This window comes from Charadrius vociferus, unplaced genomic scaffold, assembly GCF_000708025.1.
Source record: "Charadrius vociferus isolate BGI_N301 unplaced genomic scaffold, ASM70802v2 scaffold163, whole genome shotgun sequence".
In the NCBI taxonomy this organism is placed as follows: Eukaryota; Metazoa; Chordata; class Aves; order Charadriiformes; family Charadriidae; genus Charadrius; species Charadrius vociferus.
Window position 1 is genome coordinate 1,944,371 of NW_009648332.1, and position 19,019 is coordinate 1,963,389.

Genomic DNA, 19,019 nt, shown 5'->3' on the forward strand with positions numbered 1-19,019 from the left:
ACCATTTGCTAGCAGGGACAGGAAATCCCTCTGTCTGCAGCAGTGATTCAGTTGAGACGTGCATTTCTGCTCACGTAGCGCAAACCTCGGTATACAGCCCTGTTTCGGTGCAGGGTGCCAGTGTTCCGCTTTGAGCAGTACCAAATGCGATGTGTGCAACGGCTGTTCAGAAATTACTTTGTAAATACAGGCTCTGCGTCAGTGATGATTGCCTGTCGTCTTAGCACTATGTTGTTTGGGATTGCCTTTCCAGAAGAGACTTTAGCAGTCCCAGTTTTTCTGAGTAACTACCATGGAAATGTTTTTAAGTCTGTTAAAGTGTTTTCCTTTGCTGTTACATGTAGTTGCAGAGGGAGTGTTAGAGCTTCACGAAAACCTGGCTATTTGCCTGTTTCAAATGTGTACAGTGCAGCTTCTGTTATGTTGATGACTTGATTTCACAAAACTTTCTCTTCCAAAACGTTTTGACGTTATTGCTTACGTTCCTAGGTTTGAGTTACACAGCTTCTGCTTTCATTTGGCTCTGTATCTGCCTACAACAAAGGGAGAAAAACTCAACAGAAGTTTTACGTGTTTTGTCTTTTGTTTGCTGTTTAATGACATTCCAGCTAAGTAATCTGTGCGGTGAAGCCAGCGATTCCGTAACGTGCTGTTAGGTCACAGGATACGCTGTGCCTGCGGCAATCTGTCACTTGGCACTACTGTTTCCAGAGCGAGCCAGAGTCTGAAGGATTTGGTAACTGTTGTACTTGTAAGCTCTTCTCAAAGTATCTTCCCTCAGTAAAATCAGATACTAGCTAGGCTGCAGTAATTAAACTGTTTCTCAAGATTTCTAATGTAAATGGAGTATTTAGGCCGTCTTGGTTGCAAAATGGCTCGTCTTACTAATTTTTTTTTAACTGTTTGACTTCCTGACATCTTCATTTTCAGTGGCTGCAACTTGGGTTTGATCTCTGCCCAAGACCACCATTTAAATGAAGGGCCTTAAATTATTGAAACTGCAGGAAGAAAGCATTTTATATTCTCTTTAGGCACGTGTTCACCTGAACTTGTATCGGATTTTAAATGGAGTCACCTCGACACAAATGAGGTAACCCTCTTAAGTGTGTGCAATTCACCGCTGGCAGAAATAACCATGGTATGTTTGGGAGGGGGTTGGCGGGTTTTTTAGGTGCTAGAATTAACAATAGTCTCCTGTCATACTGGATATCTTAATCTCTGTTTCCTCTGCAGCTTCTCTGATCTTTGGCAAAGATTTTATCTTTTTTTTTTTCTTTTTTTTTCCTTATTTTACTTCAGCAGGGCTTGCTGGTGTTTGTTACCTCATTCTCATGGACTCATTTTTCTGAACTAGTGGTTTTTGATGTGGAGTAACTGTTCTAAAACCCAACTGCCTGGTTGGCTACGGCTGAGCTTTGGTAATGTTGGCAGAGGAAACAGATGGTGGTAGATGTCAGGTCTTATGGACATTTGCCTCTAAGAGCGGGTTTACTCCACATCTTAAACATTTCTGTCGTGGATTGTTTCGTGGGGTATGGACAGGTAGCCTGCTTGACCTGGCTATGGGCCTCTTAGCAAACGGGCCTCTTAGCAAACTCACAGTCACCTAATGAGCTTTTTGAAGGCTCAAAATAGTCCTTCTGTATCAAGTCCAGTTAGAAACTTCATCGAGAAACAGATCCCAAATTTAAGATATGCATATCTTAACCCTTAGTCTGTGACTCTTCCTATTGCAGCAGGTGCCCACACTTGCAGGCTCTTTGCTACTTGGGGTTTGGTGTTTTCACCCCAAATTCCCCTCAGAACAGGAGAACTTTCTAACACCAAGTTTACCAGTGATGTATTCCTGTGAGAAGCTCCTGCTTTGGACAAATTGGTGTTGCCATGCCGAAGGAGGAGCTCCTAGAGACTGTTTTTAATTGTGACTGGTCTGTGAACAGGCGAGCTCAGGGTTGGCAGATGCTCTTATCAAGAAGCGTATATTAACTCAATGTTGACGGAACCAAGAATGAGATGTATGTGTGGGGATGGAGAGAGAAGCAGCCATAATTATTCTTCCATGTCAGGCATTATTTGGTGCTTTGAATTGAGTTGAAGCAACTGTCTGGGGGCCAACTTACAGGCACTATAGCTGCCAGCTTCTCCTCCGAAGCCCTGGTAAGCTAGTTTCACCAGTGCTTGGGGAGGAATCATGATCTGTGAGGTGGCAACGATTTGGAAGCACCTGAGCGCTATAGACTCTCCTGCAAGCAAGAAGAACATGGGTTCCTCGAAGACTTTATGCCAGTGCTTTTTCTTGCCCCTACCCCCGCAGCAAAGCTGCCCACTCATAACATCTTAACCTTGAAGCTGCAAAACTCCACTCTGCGTGTGCTGTGCTGAGACCTGCAGCCAGTTTAGGAGGCTGCAATCTATTTGTAAGTACACGTTAGTTACAGGATGGACCGCAAAGACTTACTGCAGGCACGGAAAGTCAAGTACACAAGTAAGAGAGCACCCTGGAGGTGGAGGATTTGCTATGCCTGTGCTCGTTGCCCAAGCCGGGAAGCTATTCCAGATGGTTGTATCCTGCACAGCTCTGCTGAGATCTCATCATCTCACAGGAGCCTGGGCTGATGCCCCTACGAGGTCAGTGTGACAGCGCTGTCTTGGGAAGGAAGTGGGGAGAAAGGAGACTTGTGTGAAGATGATCAGACTGCCCTCAAGCATTCATCATGAAGGGGGGTTCTTCCTGACTGGCACCAGCGTAAATGCACTCAGCATCAGCTGGAGGTGAGCGTCCATCTTCTGAATGGGCTTCTCTGCATCCAAAATCTCCATATCCTTTATGATTTTCCTAATGTTGTGAAACCAAGATGGAGCCAGGAGGAAGGAGAAGCAAACCAGAAACGCCACTTCCAACGGGAGCTGGAGCCACGGGCTCGGCACTGCCTTCCCCATCCTCTCCTGCTTGCGTGCCCAGGCAGCAGCACGCTCCTTGCCCTCCTGCCTCTGTTGGGTTTTGTATCCTGGTAACATCACTCCTGTTAGGTGCAGAAAACTCCCGGCAGTCCTTTGAGCTTCTGTGAGGGCTGTAGCTCTGGGAAGCATGAACAAAACTCACCCCCAGGTACAGTCCTTCTCTTCGGAAAAATCTTATGTGTGGCTGTTTCCTAAAGTACGCATGTTCTCGATAGCGTTGTTTGTCTGACCTCTTTATCGCTGGTTTCTGTGAGATTTCGAGTCGTTTCTACTTAATCTAATTTGACACAAAAGGAAAGTATAGCTATGAAGGGCTGTGCTTGCATTAGTGTTTGTTTTACAAATGGGTAACTAAGATTTAAAAGGTGATCTGATTGATCGCTTTGTGAATTAAATCTGGGCCACGTTTCCACCGAGGCAATTTTTGCTTGTATGTAAAAATAAAGGAATACATTATATATGCCTGAGTAAGATGGCACAAGAACTAGAAAGGCATACCTTGCGTGGTTACTGCGTGCTGCTTCTGTAAACAGCCTTTTATTCCTTTCCTTCTAGAGAAACGGTGTTGTTGCTGCTTTTGATTCAGCAAAGTCCTTCTCTGAAGAAAGAGGTAACGAATAAAATGCAGAGCTTAACATTTTTATTATTAAAGTATAAATCAATTGAAACTATCTATGCAATGTAAAATACAACCAGTATTTATGGTCTGTTGAGACTGATTTTATTTTTTTTCCCTTTCTGTGTAGTGAAACATCTAGACTATAAAGTTAATAAACTTAAGCTGTTCTGTGTTGGCCTGGAGTTGGCAGTCTTATGGTAGAGTAGCATGATAGATAATCCTTGTCTGTCACAGCAAAGCTCATCATGAACTTGCTATAGGCTTTCTATATGTTTTTAATAGCCAAACTTCACAAATTGTGAACAAGGTGAGATCAAACAGAATCCATAGCAAACCCGTAGATCGGGTTGCAACATTTCATCACTGCTATTAATTTATACTTACGTCTGTTTGCAGCTGTTGAGTTTCTGGTCAAAGGTGTTGTCTTGTAGACACGGACACGCTGTAATTCACCACTTTTCTTTTAAGCTGGATTGTTTGGCGTTTGATTCCCGCTCAAGCATGATGGAGGGGGTGGTTACTGCTGCCAGGTTCCCTTTGCCGTTGAGCAAAGGCTGTGCCTTCGCTTGCATTTGTACAACACAACAACTAAGTAAACATGCAGCACAGCTATGACAAGTTCTAACTTTTCAACCAAAGCTCTTTAAGTTCAGAAGCACCAAAATCCAATTATATGTGCAGGGTTGTCTGAAGTGACTGGTTATGTGTTTCTCAGATTATTCCATTAATCTTTTTTTCCTCTTGGTCTGGAAATACAAAGGAAAATACTCTGTTTGTTTAGAGACAAAGCGCTGGTGCTGCAGAGAGCTGAGCTGATCAGCGTTGCTCTTACGTGTGCGGCCCTTGTGCTGCAATGACTGCAGGTTTGGCATTTAGCTTCCGGATTTGGTTTGATTTAGGTACGTGACTTTCTGACAGTTGGAGTCTCTGGAAAGTCTCTGCCCTCTGTACTCTGGAGATGTCTTTGTGGAGGGAAAGGGCTGCTCTTCAGCCAGCTCTCACTATTTTGAGCTGATAATTCTACCTTGTTCTGTGGGAACATTAAAATCCTGCTTGAGACAGAAAGCCCAAAACACTATAAAGTGAAATTTTTACCTCTTGCGGAGTTGTGCCGTGGGCTCTGGGAGGGCACCTTTCCCACACTTGTGTTTCAGCTGCTCCCACCATGTAAAGGGCATTGCTGTCCCATGAGGTTGGGCCTCTTCCACCCTTCTGCATCCAAGTGTGTTGGGTGAGCTCCGATGGCGATGCATCCTTTGTGCTGTTCGGTCCCAGTGCTCTGTAGCAGCATCACGGGCTCTTCCACATTGCAAGCGGCGAAATTCCCTACAAGGAGGTGTTTAACATCATCATTTGGCTATTAAAACTCAACTATCAACCCACAAACCCCAGCAGCCCCCTACCAGTCCTGCACGTAGAAACCCCAAAACATCACCCTCGTGGCTTTGTGCCGTTCCCCTCTGGAACACCCCCACCCTTCCCCAGCCCCTCACCTCTCACTCTTGCCTCCTGACAGACTGCTGCCATCCCCGCAGCTGCACGCGGAGATGCATCTGCATCTCTGCCATGGCACTGCTTGTCCTCATGGTCACCGTGGGCTTGGCAGTGGCACTGGGACTCCTGCTACATGTGCCAGGTTGGTGTCCTGGGGGCAATTAGTTTTTCGGTAAGGGAGGCAGAAAATGGCGTTGCATGAGAAGAGTCTTTACATCCACCACCGTGCTTGATGTGGTGCTTCCCGGCACAGACCAAGAGGAAGGAAAGGGACCACCAGCCATTCCTTGGTGCCGGTGTCCAGCTCCATGGGGCTGTGGTACCTCTGGCTGGTACAGACATGCTTCAGATTACTGGTATCATCTTCAGCACCTGGGTCACAACAACCCCATGCAGTGCTACAGGCTTGGGGAGGAGTGGCTGAAAAGCTGCCCAGTGGAAATGGACCTGGGGGTGCGAGTTGACAGCCAGCTGAATATGAGCCAGCAGTGTGCCTGGGTGGCCAAGAAGGCCAACAGCATCCTGGCCTGTATCAGAAATAGTGTGGCCAGCAGGACTAGGGCAGTGATTGCCCCCTGTACTCAGCACTGGCGAATACTTGAGGTGAATACACCTTGAATACAGTGTCCAGTGTTGGGTCCCTCACTACAAGAAAGACATTGAGGTGTTGGAGCGTGTGCAGAGATGGGCAACGAAGCTGGTGAGGGGTCTGGAGCACAAGTCTTATGAGGAGCAGCTGAGGGAACTGGGGTTGCTTAGCCTGGAGAAAAGGAGGCTGAGGGGAGACCTTATAGATACCTGGAAGGAGATTGTAGCAAGGTGGGGGTTGGTCTTTTCTAGCTAGTAACAAGTGATAGGACAAGAGGAAACAGCCTCAAGTTGCACCAGGGGAGGTTTAGATTGGATATCAGGAAAAATTTCTTTATCGAAAGGGTTATCAAACATTGGAACAGGCTGCCCAGGAAAGCGGTGGAGTCACAGTCCCTGGAGACAGGTAGATGTGGTGCTAAGAGACAGGTAGATGTGGTGCTAAGAGAGATGGTTTAGTGGTAACTTGGCAGTGCTGGGTTAACAGTTGGACTCGATGATCTTAAAGGTCTTTTCCAACCTAAATGATTCTATGATTGTATGACTGCCATGAACCTACCAGAGATTAATCCTGGCCCCTGGTTATTTCCAGAACAACGATGAATTTCAGAAATCCCCTTTTCTTCTCTTTGATCTGTTCTTCATACCATGAAAATATTGGACAATAAAGTATTTCTGGCTTTTCCTCCAGTGAACCGCTTCTGTGCAGCCTCCAATAACCGCACAGGCTTCTTGTGTGACGATAGAGTGACCTGCGTCCCAGCCAGCCAGGTCTGTGACAGACTCAGCAACTGCAGGAATGGAGAGGATGAGCAGGAGGAACTCTGCGGTGAGTGGTGTGACCATTGTCCCTGCACTGGTCTTCCTCTTGTGAGACAGAGCAGCTGGTGTCCCTCTCATCCTCCTCCGCACTTCTGACTGCATACGTGAGCAGATAAGCCCGGTAGATCCTTTGTAGGGCAGATGCTGAGAGGTGGTGTGGCCCAAAACCCAGCAGGAGTGCCAGGAATCAAAGACTCGAAGCTCCTCTGATCTTCCTAGGTTTTTTTTTAAACCACGATGCAGTTTTCCTCCGTTGGTTAAGCTGTATGCCTACACGGTTGATTTATTGTCCAGTTACCCTGAAAAAAACCTCACTAAAGCAGAAGCCTGTGGCACCCGGACTCTGCTTCCGGCTCAGCCACGAGCATCCCTTTCCCTCTCCAAACGCAGCTTCCCCATCTGTGGCGGCGTTCATACCCTGACACCGCATGGGGAAGGATCAACCCACCTCCCATGACAGCAGTCTTTGGTAGCTGCCATCCCCATTTTAGCTGGTGCATCTGTGCCCAGTGGAGTTAAGCACGTGTGTGTCCACCCTTGCAGGTGATGTGCCCAACAGCCTTCCAGGACACCTGGTTTTCCGCTGCAGTAACCCCACGTTCTGGGTCTATGCCGATCAGAGGTGTAACGGGATGAACGACTGCGGAGACTGCTCTGACGAGATGGGGAGCTGTAAGTCTCTCTTCTGGCTACCATTGGGCAAAATGTCTTTTCTGCTGAAGAAAAGGATTGAAATAGGTTGTACAGGTGTGGTGCTTGCTGATGCTGCTGGAAACGCCGGGAGGCTGGCATCCACCACTAAAACACAAAATAGCTGGCATAGGACGTAAGTATGAACTGTATGGGCTCCCTCCCATCAGCTGCCAAGGGCTCTGTGCCAAAGCCTGGTGGCAACCACAAGGGGAAAGGCTCCATGCTTTGCTCCCAGCCCCAAAAGTTGTTCCTCCTCTGCGGTTTGCTGAGTGGGGAGCAGTTTCGTTGGGATGTGTAGCTGTAGGCAGCAGCAATCATTCAAATGGGCCTTTGTTTGTTGGTCGGGAGATGGGGACATCTCTGAGCCAGGGGGACTGAATGTGCCTCAGCAGCTTCAAAGCCATCTAGATCCTTCTCTCACCAAAATGAGCAGCAGGTTTGTCCCTAAGCCACCCCTCTGGTTTTGAACCTCAGGTGAGACCTGCCTCTATCAGTAGCTTTCTCTAGAGTAGCTTATTTATTAAATAAATAAATAAATTATGGCTAGTTGTTCGTCCCAGCATGGCATATCTGCTATGAAGGTCATAGCAATGTCATGCTCCGTGGTTGTCTCCCACGAGGAGCATCAAGCAAGTGTCCTCTTTGGTGGGTTTGCAGGTACAGGGTCATCACCAGTGGCTTTGCAGTAGCTGCCAGGGGTGAAAGGGTAGCTACCCAACGTGAGAAAGGAGGGAAGGGATCAGTGCAGCAGAAGCATTTCTGTTCTCTGTTTTCCATCCCTCCCAGCGGCCGCCTGCCCCCCGTGTGGGTCGGAGTGGTGGAGCTGCAGCCCTGTGCTCTACGAGTACTGCTCCTGCATCCCCAGGAGGCTGTGCCGGGACCGCGTCCAGCACTGCCACAGCTGGTCCGATGAGTATATCTGCAGACTGTGAAGTTTTGGCATGCAGCAGCATTGAAAGCTGCAGGGTGCTTCCTGCATTGTCGTCTTTAAGCTGTGGTGTCCTCCTGCTCTGCCACTCACTTGGGAAACTCCAACCCAAGCAAGACCTCACCAGTGGTGCTCTGACTGGCACGCGGTGACACTGAACAGGGATGAAGTGCTGCACTTCTAGCCTATGGCAACCCATGCTGTAGGCTAGATACAGGCCGTGGGACACCTTCACAGGTTCTCCTGTTGCATAAGGGCGAATCCTTTCTACCTGGGCAGATGACTGTCTTGCAGCATTGACTTGGAAGCTCTATGGGTTGTGTGCAGGCTGCTGGAGACCACCAGTCACTGGCAACACAGACACTGTGACTGGCCAACCCTGGGTGAGGGGCTTCTCCGGTATGGACATGCTGGTGCCTCTGCAGGCAGCCAGATGAAGGTACATTGAGGACTACCCTAAAAAGCAGGAACTAAGGTGAGCCTTTCCAGCCCTTGGGTTGGCATTTCCTTCCAACACATCTTCACACTCCTGATCCTCACGGGCAGGAGGAGAAGCCTGTGTTTGTGTTCATAGCATGTCTGCAGATGGTTTCAGCAGTGGCTTTGAAGGCTCTGCGTTGATGCTCCCAGGATGCTTCCCACACTTCCTCGGGAACACTGTGCTGAGGGTGACATGGTGGGGAGCTGCTGCACAGGCTACCTCCCATGCTTTTCTCAAACCATGAAGGCCAATGCGGAGAGGGTAATGGCAAGGAAGACTGAAGCGGGTGTTTCAGGCTTTGTGGGGACAAACCACTGTGTCCCTGTGACCATGTAGCTGTCCCTGCAGGGCAGGGAACTGGCGTGTATATAAAATGTACTTCTTTCAGGCCTGTGCAGTTCTGGAGCAGCAGGCTGAGGACAGCTGTGGGCCTGGCGTGAGTTTGCACTGAAGATGGCAAAGAGAGGAGGGGGAAAAAAGTTGCAGCCTCGGAGCAGAGTGCAGCAGAAACCCAAGTGCCGCTCCCAGGGCGGTGTGGGATGACACAGGGTCTGTGCACTGCTCGTTTCATTCCTCTGCCAGCAGAGCAGGATCGGGCAGCCAAACCTTGAAAGCAGTCCTCAAGATACCGGTACAGATGTGCCACTGGAATTCAAGAAAGATGGGGTCTTTCTCTGCTCCTTTGAAAAGCTCATCTGTGTCTAAAACATCATCTCTGAGAAATACCCACATTTACAGTGAGTGCCGTTACTTTTCTAGGCCCAAAATAAACATCAGGCAATATTCTTCCCACCACCATCCCAGGTCATATATCTTTAAAAATAAAACCTTGTTCAATCATTTCCTCTCTGTCCTGTGATCTGCAACTCTGCACGTCACCATGACTTGTATCAACAGTGAACGTTTCTCCTAATTTGTACCTGAGATACAGCTGTAGGTCTGAGAGATCTTTTAAAAATAGCTTTACCGTATTCTGACTCATATTTCACCTGGGATGAGATGGCAAAACTCTGCATAACGGAACCGGTACTATGGGAAAATTTTAAAGCTGTGTTTAATAACCTGTACTTCTCCATGCCTGGCTGGGACAGACGGCTTGCTTTCTCCATTCCCGTAAAACACTGCTGCAGTGCATTCAGTGCTGCAGCTCAGAAAAGAGGTTAGAGTTTTCTAGGTAAACATTTCTCACTTGGAAGCTTCCAGCCTCCATCAGAGCCTGAAATCAAGATGCATGTTTTTACTGGAGAGTCACAGACATCTAAGGCTTCAACAAGGCTGAGCCGGGGTTGGTAAATACAGCCTGGCTTGTTGTAGTTGCTGTTGTTCCTCTTGTTACCCCAAAGCGTGTTCTGGGGCAATCAATGAGGCTGTCTTACAGCATTTCTTAAGAGGAGCTCAAGGAGGGGTGATTCAGAGGCAGTGCTGCCAGGTCAGCCTCCCCTTCCTGGGGAAGAAGAGCTTATTTCTGATTCACATTGGATTCAGGCAGGGACTGTGACTGTTCCTCGGCTTTGAAGTGGGAGGATGTGCAGCAAGCTCTCTGCACAGGGAGAGGGCAGGTGGGCTACCACTGCTGCACGCTCCTATGGGGCAGTGGTCAAAGAAATTGGGAGAGGAGGGGAAGAAGAATCTCTTCCCTCATGATGGGAACTATATATGGCTAACAGAACAACTGCAGCTGGAAAGGATTGAACCAATAAGCTGTTAAAAAAAAATATAGAAACCGTCATGCTCCGCATAGGGCCCAGTCAATATAATCGGTAAAAAAAAATATTTGCTCTGTGTTGAAGATATTGGGACAGCCATGACTTTCTGGAGCCTCCGATGTTTGCTATGGTTGGGAAGAGGATGCTGGTTAGGCTGACCTGTATGGCAGCTGCTCTGATCTCCCAGTGCAATATTTGTTGATCATTGCCACAGTTCACCTCTGCCAAGATTTAAGATGCTCCCAAGGGTGAAGAGGAAAGGGTCTGGGCATGCAATGTGTGAGTGTGCGGAGTTGGATGTTTGTGCTTGCTGTGTAGTAAGGCTGCTTCTCCACCGCAGCAGAGGTCAAGTGGTGGCTTGTCTTGGCTGGATGGGGACAACGTTGGGATCTGAGAATTCTTACTTTATTGTGAGATGTGATAAAGAAGGCAAATGCTTAAGGCAGAACAGAGGCAGGCTTAGCGGGCATGGAGAAGATCCCTGGCTTGAAAGAGGAAACCACGCTCATCTCTCCTAAGAAGCTTTGTAGTTGAGCTGAACCACAAAGAAATGAGGTCAGGAATGTGATCTCTGCATCTAAGATAGCCAGGAAAGGTTTACTGGTGTTGGAGGATACCTGCAGGGTAGAGCCCTAGGGTTGCTCTCCAGCTGATGTCCCTGGGATGCCCGAGCTGTGATTAATGGCCCCAGGTTAGGAGAGAGGAACCGGGGACTCATCCTGCTCTGGATTTACACCTGTGAAGAGACAAGCCAAAAGAGACACGGGAAGCAGCAGCCCACAGGCAGCAAGACTCAGAAACCGGCCTGGAAACAGCCAGGGATACAGTGGGCAGTTGAAGCAGGTGCTTGGCTGATCCTCTCTATTTCAGGGTGAGTCTCCTCCTGTAATTTTCTTTCTTAGTGCCTTGTTCCTGGTCAGCAGAGGCTGTGCGCCTTACGGAGAGCAATAAACAGAGATGAGTGGGTTGAGGACATAGCAGAAAGTGAGCCTGAGTCTTCCTAGGATAAAATTTGCACAGTGTTGTGTTTAAAAGAGGAAGCCTGCTGTGGTCAGCAAGAAACCTATGGAAAGGAATAATTGTACCAGGGATGGAGAGAGTAAGAAACACGGTGCTCTAAAACACCCCTTTTTAAAAGGAAAGCTGTACTGTAGTATCTTACCAATGAGCCTGTGACCTGGGCAGACCATTCATGTCAAATCAAGATGTGCCTATTTTCCGGCTCAAAACATCTGCTCTCAGCTGCTTTACTGATGTGAAACAGAGTACACAATTCTCTGGGACGCACATCTCTCCATTCTCAGATTAGCAGATCTCCGCAGTGGTGGAAGGGGTAGCAAAAGAAACCCATGGTGGCTGTTGGACCAGAATCCAGCTGCAGGAGGAGGATTATACTTGAGCGCCACAGTCGTCTTCCTCCCTGTTGAGATGCTGTTTTGCTAAGTCACTATTTGTGCCGCTGTTTGTGTCAGAGGAGGGCTGATGTAGTCGTCAGTGGCAGCTATTAATAGTCTTGAGTTTCTGGGAAAAAATGTAGGGCTTGAATGCAAGTATTCTTGTTTTGTTTGTGTGTAGTCCTTTTTTTTGAGGAAAATTTGGCACGAAAAGAACAAAAAGAGAAAGGGGTTTAGCTCGTTATGCATTTTTGAGGTCAAGTTTCTTTTCTTGGCCTCTTCATGATTTCTAAGGATGCGTTGCTTTTCTTGTCGCTGAATTATGCTAAACAACAGTATAAAAGGAAGACATCCTCTAAATAAGCACTAGTAGAGGAAACCTGTAGTAAATTCTTGGCCTTATAGACCGAAGAGCACAATGACAGTCGCAGTGCCCAGCTCACGGGCACTGTGTACCTCAGCCAGTTTTGACAGAAACGCTCAGGGCAGGAATTCAACGATAAACGGGCCTGCAGCATTAAAGCTGTACGGGCTTCAGACAGACCAACACACAGGGAGTCTGAGCATGTCGGTTTTTTACAGCAAATATGTACAATTCTGTAACCACTACCCTGAATGCTTCTAGATGGGGAAGTATATTGCAGGCATGCATGCGCACCAAGAAAGGGTTTTAAACCACAGAATGTTGTCAAATGCAGTGAATTTGCTTATAAGGCAGAACATACTACAACTGCAGAGTCTAATCTCTACAGTTACCCAATTTCAGCTTTCATTTCCTGGGCTAAAACAAGTGTGAGAGGGGATTTCTGTTCTACTTCAGATTTCTGCAATAACTGTTACGGAGGGGTTACTGTCTCTCTGCCTCCCTCCCCCGGGGCCTGCGCTTATCCTCTTTGCTTCCTCCCTTTGTCAGAGCTCTGTCAGCACAGCCTGGTGCTTACAGGCAGAGGTTTATGTTCTACCACCACTATAAACGTCCCAGGGCACTTGACAAGCACAGTGCAGCTTCGTTTCAGATGAGCTGCAGTGATTAGTCTTTCTGCTCTGCCTCTCAGGAAGCGACAAGAGGAGAAGGGACAGGACCAGCTATTTCTCTGAACCATATCTATGTCAGAAGAATTAGTTAAGGATGACAACAAAAACTTTATTTGAAAAAATTATTATATATTGAAAATATACAGTAGTATCATCAACCGCCTCCTTGACTCTCTCCCTCCCCGAGCATAAGTTAACCCACAAGCACATCCCAGCAACCAGCTTTAACAATACTGGTCTCCTCTGTTACTCCCTCTTGGTATGTCTAAATTCTGTCATCAGCAAGAAAACAACAAACAAAAGACCCACTTCTTTCTGACTCAGTAGGTATTTAACAAATCCCAGTCCTCCACAGTGAGGCACAGATGCTTCTGTTTGGAAGTCCTTTCTTTCTCTTGTTCAGCCAAAGCTCTTTTTTTATTGTTCCTTAATTCACGGCTGCCTGCAACCTCCTTTTTCAAAGGTAAATGGCAATTTTGAACTTTTTCCTTATAAAACTGCAAGCTTCCAGCTGCTTTTGTTTCTGCCTCCACCAGCTTACATTTGACTACTTCCTCTATTCTGTGTGTCTTGCCATCTACAGAAAAAAAAAAAATAATCAAGTTTAGATTTTGGGAAACAGAATTATGCTTTAAAATGCATACTTGTGTTGCAAAGTGTTTTGGCCAAGCCAACTTGGAATACTGACAGCATAGGGAAAAATAACATTTATATTCTGGACTCAGAAGGAGAAAACTCAGTTATTATACGTTGCCCTAAGCGTGCTGCCATGCTGTACTTCAAGAGTTATCCAGCAGTATAACAAATGAAAAAACTCAAACACGCTGTAATGCAGTCACACAAATGACTGAAATCGCACACGTGGGATGCTATTTGTACAATAAAAAAATAAAGTATGAAAATCTTCCTTGTAGAAAAAAAAATAAACGAACAGTGTTCTCTATGCAGTTACGTACAGAAACGCAGAGCTGCTGTTCTGGATCTCAAGTCGTCTTGTGGCTTGATGGCCTCCATAACTGCCTGCTCCCACTGCAAAACTGTCTGAAATAACATTTGAAGGAGTTAAAAAGTTTCTTGTAAATTTTACACAAATATCATTGGAAACAACTCTATCCCTTATTCTTTCTATTCAGTGATTTAATACTCCATAAGGACAATTTCTAGAAAGTACAACAGACTTAAAACGCCATACCTGCTCTGCCCATCCCTCTGTTTTGCAGTTACTATGATCAAATTCTTTCAGAGGCACTTTTGAGTGAACCAGGCCAATCTGCATTTGGATCCGCTTAATGACGGCATTAACGTCCTAGTGGAAAGGAAAGTAAAGTAGTCAAAGGGGAAGAACATTTGATTACACTTGTCCAGTAAACTTAAACTGGTGCTCTTTTACCTTAAGACCTGTCCCAGAGATGTCCAAACAACTCAATTTCTTGAAAGAAAGAAGGTATCCAATTCCCACATCTGTGATTTCAGGGTTACCTGTAAGGTCAAGTAAAGTTAACTACGTTGCAAGATGTGGAGAAAGATGATCAGAATACCAAGAAACTGTTTGTTCCAAAAGCTAGTATTGAAACAAAGGGGGTTGGGCCTTTTTTTTTTTTTTTTGTAGTATGTTTCATGTCTTGAAAGTGACTCAAAACTTGACTTTTTCCCCTCTAATGATCAAAATACAAGTATTACAATACCAATTCTCAAACTATTAAAAATATTTATGTAAGCAGCAAGTGGCTGAGACCACAGGTACGACCTGTGCCTTCTGAAAAGTTGTTGGTAAAATTTGGGCTTGAGTACTTGGCTCATGGGAATCATCAAATTCATGGTATTCCTTCAGCATTAAGGAGGAAAAATTCTTCATCAGAAAAGATACAGTTTGCTTCTAATAGTAAACCATGAAGTACTTACAAGACAAGTCTAACACCAAAAGATTCTCAAGTCCCTTTTTCAATACTCGTACTGGCGCTGTCATTCTGCGAAGGCCTGCATCTGATAAAGAGTTGTCTTTCAGGAGGAGACGTTTTACGCTGGGAGGAGAGATACAAACACATAGTTTATAGTCATTATTTTAGACAGTTTTGCAAAATGTCCTAAAACTCTGTGTCAGAAGGCTGGGGTCTTCCTGTGAAAACTCTTCAGTCTATTTTGTTAACGTTAGTAAAAAGTAGCAAGAAAGAAGCCTGGGTTAGTAGGATTAACAAATACCTTTATATTGCCCCGCTAGCTCAACAGAAGCACTTAGGTGACCAGCTATTCCCAGAGCTCCAGTGACAAACCAGTCCTAGAGCACAAGCATTTGCTAACAGAGACAATAAGGCTCTTTATACACTGCAGTTATTTAAACCCAGGCTGCCAATCTCCACTCCACTCAAAACTAAAAAGAGAAAAACGCTTGGCAAAATGGGAGAGGACAGATTTAGTTAGAGATACGGCAATGATTTTAAGTAGGCAGTGAGGCATTACAACATAGATGAACAAAACTCAGGGAAAAACATAACATTAAAACATTCTCCAGAGCGCTTCAAGACAAAACCCTGATGCAAAACGCATCAAAATCTTATAGTAATACAACATCCCCTAATTAAGTCATCCTGCCTATCGATTTCCAAAACTGTCTACTTTTCAATCTTTAGTATCAAACAAAATTTTAAAAATTATTTTTTTAAATATTAATTAACTAAATATTCAACCTACTGCTTGCAGAAATCTTCACCTGGAACACTGCGTTTGATAAAAAATTTGGCTGTTAAAGTTCCCTCTTGAAAAAAAAAAAGAAGTATAAAACTATTCCAAATGCTTAAGGTACAGTTTTTACCTGGCCAATGGAAATTCTAAAAAGTTGATTTAAAAACATGAGACAGTAAATTATCTTGCACATTTGTAGGACCTTTTACGATTCAGTATGTGCTTTGGATCATGTGCTTTGTGTACAATAAATTCTGTATTTTGTTTACCTCAAGAACAGGTTTTATAAACAACCAAAATCTTCAAACTTACACACTGCTGACTGTGAAAATTTCCTTTAAAGTCATAGCCTGATTCTTTGAACTGCTTAGTGACAGAAAAAGAAAGTGTCATTTTTAGCTATGCGTTGAGAAATCGGTACCTAGACAGAGCCTCTTTGGTGAGGTGTTCCAGCAGTTCATGTTCATCTCCAAGTTTACAACAGGAGAGATCCAAACACGTCAGCTCCCGAAAAGACTTAATTTCTTCTAGCTTTTCAGAGATAACCAGGTATCTGCAAAGTGGTGGGGAAAAAAAAAAAAAGAGCTTTCAGTGTTCAGGCACATAAGGCGGCAGTGTCACAAGTATAATGCAGTCATTTTTTGTAAGTACCTCTGTGAAAACAGACAGAAATTAGCCAGCTGTCCTAACTACCATTTTACGTGCAGCCTGTACACAAAACCTCTAAATTCCCAGTCTTCTCCTTGAACAAATATTGTGGTTTTGCTTTGATTCAAAATATTGGACTAGCAATTAAGACTTCGACTTGCAAACATTGCAATTAGGGACTTCTTTACAGATTATTATTGTATTATTTCAGAATAATGAAAAATAGATATTCCAGTTTACGATAAATCAACTTCACAAACTGTTCTTCCTCAAGATCTAGTGTAGACAAACCCTCATTCATCCAAGTTTAAAATCTACTTCAAGTGTATCAGGATAGCTTGTCAAATAGCAAAATTTTACTTTTTATATAACTGAATAAAATACTTCACTAGAGATGAAAATCCTACAGGACACCTGCAGGACTCCAACTAGAGCTGTGACTGCACGCCAAGCAGCAGTTATTTGGTGGGTTATTTCTTTAGCTGTGTTAGTTCCCTGATCTGATTCACTCTGTAGCCATGCAAACATCTGTGCTGGAACAATTCAGTAGGAGGTTTAGAGACGGGAACAAACCACTAAAGAATGGCATGCGTGAGTATGCAGCAATAAGCACGTAGCAGTCACTACCTCACCAGTCTCCCCTGCATTTCCTTCTTATTGTCCCCATGGCAAGACAAGCCCCAAATTCACTAATCTCTCTGGAATTTACCTTATATTCCCCATGGCAAGACAAACCCCGAGGTCAGCATCTTCACTGCTGAAATAAGGGGTGCTCACTAATTTGTCCCCTCGAGGAACACCTCTTTGGCCATGCAAATAAGGGGACCTTAATATCCTCTCACTACAAGTACACCTATCAAACTACCACACCAAATCCCTTTGCTATGCAATTCAGCAATGCAGAAGGCAGTACGTACAGACAATTCTTGAGAGATACTACTAGCTCAGGGAGGTTGTGAAGAGAAGAGTGGGCTCTGTTAGAAATAAGATTCATCAGAAATGCCTTAATATCTCACTTTGTGGATTTCAAAGACTCAATACTTAACTCAGCTTTCTGTAACGGCAAAAGATGCCAGAGGTAACTTCACTTCTTAATTAAGCCCATTAAAAGTATCTGTACTAGAGATAAAAAGGCAGTAGGTTTAAAGGATAAAACAAAGGATAATTGACCTCTGCTCAACCATTCCTACTGTGCTCAAAACACCCCTGGCGCTTCAGATGAATATGCCTGTACTTTGATTTTAAACTGGATAAACCATCCCTTTTTCAAATGTACAGATGGAAGACAGACTGGTTATATTACTGGGAAAGACTCCAGTAGGAGGAAGGCTTTAAAAACATACCCAGTTTTAAGCTTGGTGAGACTCTCTTTAGTGAAAGACTGTGGATATTGAGAAGATGGAAAAACTGGTGCTGGACTCTAATCAGAACCTCATTAAAGCACATTCAATATGGGGATGGGAACCACAATAAACTAAGGTAAAACCTGCCTGACTTCAAAACCTGTAATTTACCTACAATGCTATATTTTCTTCTGAGCCCCCAAAATGAAATGAGATAGCGAGCTTACAGTAAATAAACCCAGACAGTTTGCAAGGGTGTATTTTACCTGTACAGTCAGCTAAGTATGTTGAAATGCTTATAAACAGCAATTACAAAACCATTAAACACACAGATTGCTATGGAAGTGCTGATTATCTTTGTTAAAAAAACAGTTGCAGGTTTAATCCTTCACGTAAAATCCCCTGTTAGTTAACATGGATGTAGTATTATGATTTGTATCTTAGAATGAAACCACCAGCTGCACTTGTAGGAAGGAATGGGACAAAAGTAAGCAAGCAGCAAAGTGAGAATAGGCTCGGGTCATTTCATTAAAATTAGGCCCAAGAGATTTTTTTTAATTATTTTTGAGAGAAAATAATTTAAGGGAAACTTTAAGTGTGCTAACAAAAAGCACTAGCAGATGACAATATTGTTACTGAACACACTTACCTATTCCGCAAACATAATGAACATAGCACCAAATTGCCATATGCTTCAGTAAACTTCTGTAGAGCTCTCAGTCCTGTTACTGGTTCTGTGAACTTCTGTCTTGCTTCTGCAGCTGAAAAGAGCTTTTCAGCAATCTGCTCTGGGAAACCAATCAATGAGTCAATGTGATCAACATTGTCAGAAATGTAACCCAGCACTAGGCTGAAGAGAGACTTGGCCGAGTACCGGAGGTTCCCCTCCTTAGTGTACGTGAAGATGAAATGATCAGTCCTCTGCCTCCTTGCCCTATCGTCCTCCCTGTTCATACAAAGCTCCACTGAGAATCCTCTGGAAAACAGCCTAAAAGGTCTTGTTTTGGGAGTGACATTCTGTATGCCGCTTGCACCCTGATTTACCATGTGCAGCTTCCCATTTTCACGCACATATATTGGCCCGGTATCCAAATGGCTTTCAGAGTGGAGACAGTAAGACATTCCCCTCGTCCAGTTCTGCAAAAGCAAACCATAGACACGTAAAGAACAGCCACACAGGAAAACATTACTCAGGAAAGACCCCAAACCCTGGCAGCTCTCCCCAATGCTCTGAGCACGGCCATGTAACCCTGCAGCGCAAGGATGGCCGGGCTGCGTGGAACAGGGGTGTGCTGTCTGCCATCAAACCACAAACATCAGTCAAGCGGGAACCCAACCCAGGGCTGGCAGAGAAGCGAAGGGCCTTTGGTCTGTCAGGGCCCCACTGCTCCGTGCTTGGTGCCCATCAGAGGCCTGGGGCTGGGTCACCGCAGCATGGGCACAGGGACAGGCAGCCGCAGAGGGGTCTGGGGGGCTGTGGGAAGCGGCCCGCACACCTTGGCCTGGCTCTGCTGCAGGCGAGGGGGAGGAGGAGGAGGGCAAATGGCTGACTGCAGCAGGGCAATGGAGCCTGCTGGAGGATCTCCCTCCATGGGAGGGTGGGCAGGCTCCTGGTGCCAGCCCTGCCC

At 45.4% G+C, this 19,019-nt stretch overlaps 2 protein-coding genes across 3 annotated transcripts; one reads left to right on the forward strand and one right to left on the reverse strand.

Annotated features, from left to right (window-relative positions):
- Positions 1-3,088: 3,088 nt before the first annotated feature.
- LDLRAD1 (low density lipoprotein receptor class A domain containing 1) lies at positions 3,089-8,109 on the forward strand. The gene is made up of 5 exons (XM_009884818.1): positions 3,089-3,109; positions 3,517-3,571; positions 6,354-6,491; positions 7,028-7,156; positions 7,964-8,109. The coding sequence occupies exons 1-5, from the start codon at positions 3,089-3,091 to the stop codon at positions 8,107-8,109; spliced, it is 489 nt and encodes a 162-aa protein (XP_009883120.1).
- A 4,701-nt stretch (positions 8,110-12,810) lies between these two features.
- Positions 12,811-18,526, reverse strand: LRRC42 (leucine rich repeat containing 42). Of its 2 annotated transcripts, XM_009884603.1 has the most exons (7): positions 18,041-18,513; positions 15,822-15,953; positions 14,624-14,742; positions 14,112-14,200; positions 13,914-14,027; positions 13,678-13,762; positions 12,811-13,298 (listed from the first exon to the last, which is right to left on the reverse strand). In XM_009884603.1, exons 1-7 carry the CDS (start codon positions 18,511-18,513, stop codon positions 13,042-13,044), a joined length of 1,269 nt encoding a protein of 422 aa, XP_009882905.1. In that variant the 3' UTR covers positions 12,811-13,041. The 2 variants fall into 2 exon arrangements, with proteins under 2 accessions (XP_009882905.1, XP_009882906.1); XM_009884604.1 differs by lacking the exon at positions 15,822-15,953 and having other exon boundaries at positions 18,041-18,526.
- Between the last annotated feature and the right edge of the window lie 493 nt (positions 18,527-19,019).

Coding starts and splice junctions, on each gene's coding strand:
- LDLRAD1 (XM_009884818.1), top strand. CDS start 3,089: ATGAACAAAACTCACCCCCAG. Junction 6,492..7,027: donor TGAGCAGGAGGAACTCTGCG/GTGAGTGGTGTG, acceptor CCACCCTTGCAG/GTGATGTGCCCAACAGCCTT. Junction 7,157..7,963: donor CTCTGACGAGATGGGGAGCT/GTAAGTCTCTCT, acceptor CATCCCTCCCAG/CGGCCGCCTGCCCCCCGTGT.
- LRRC42 (XM_009884603.1), bottom strand. CDS start 18,513: ATGTCTTACTGTCTCCACTCTGAAAGCCATTTGGATACCGGGCCAATA. Junction 15,954..18,040: donor TCATTATGTTTGCGGAATAG/GTAAGTGTGTTC, acceptor ACCACTTTGCAG/ATACCTGGTTATCTCTGAAA. Junction 13,763..13,913: donor CAGAGGGATGGGCAGAGCAG/GTATGGCGTTTT, acceptor ATGTTATTTCAG/ACAGTTTTGCAGTGGGAGCA.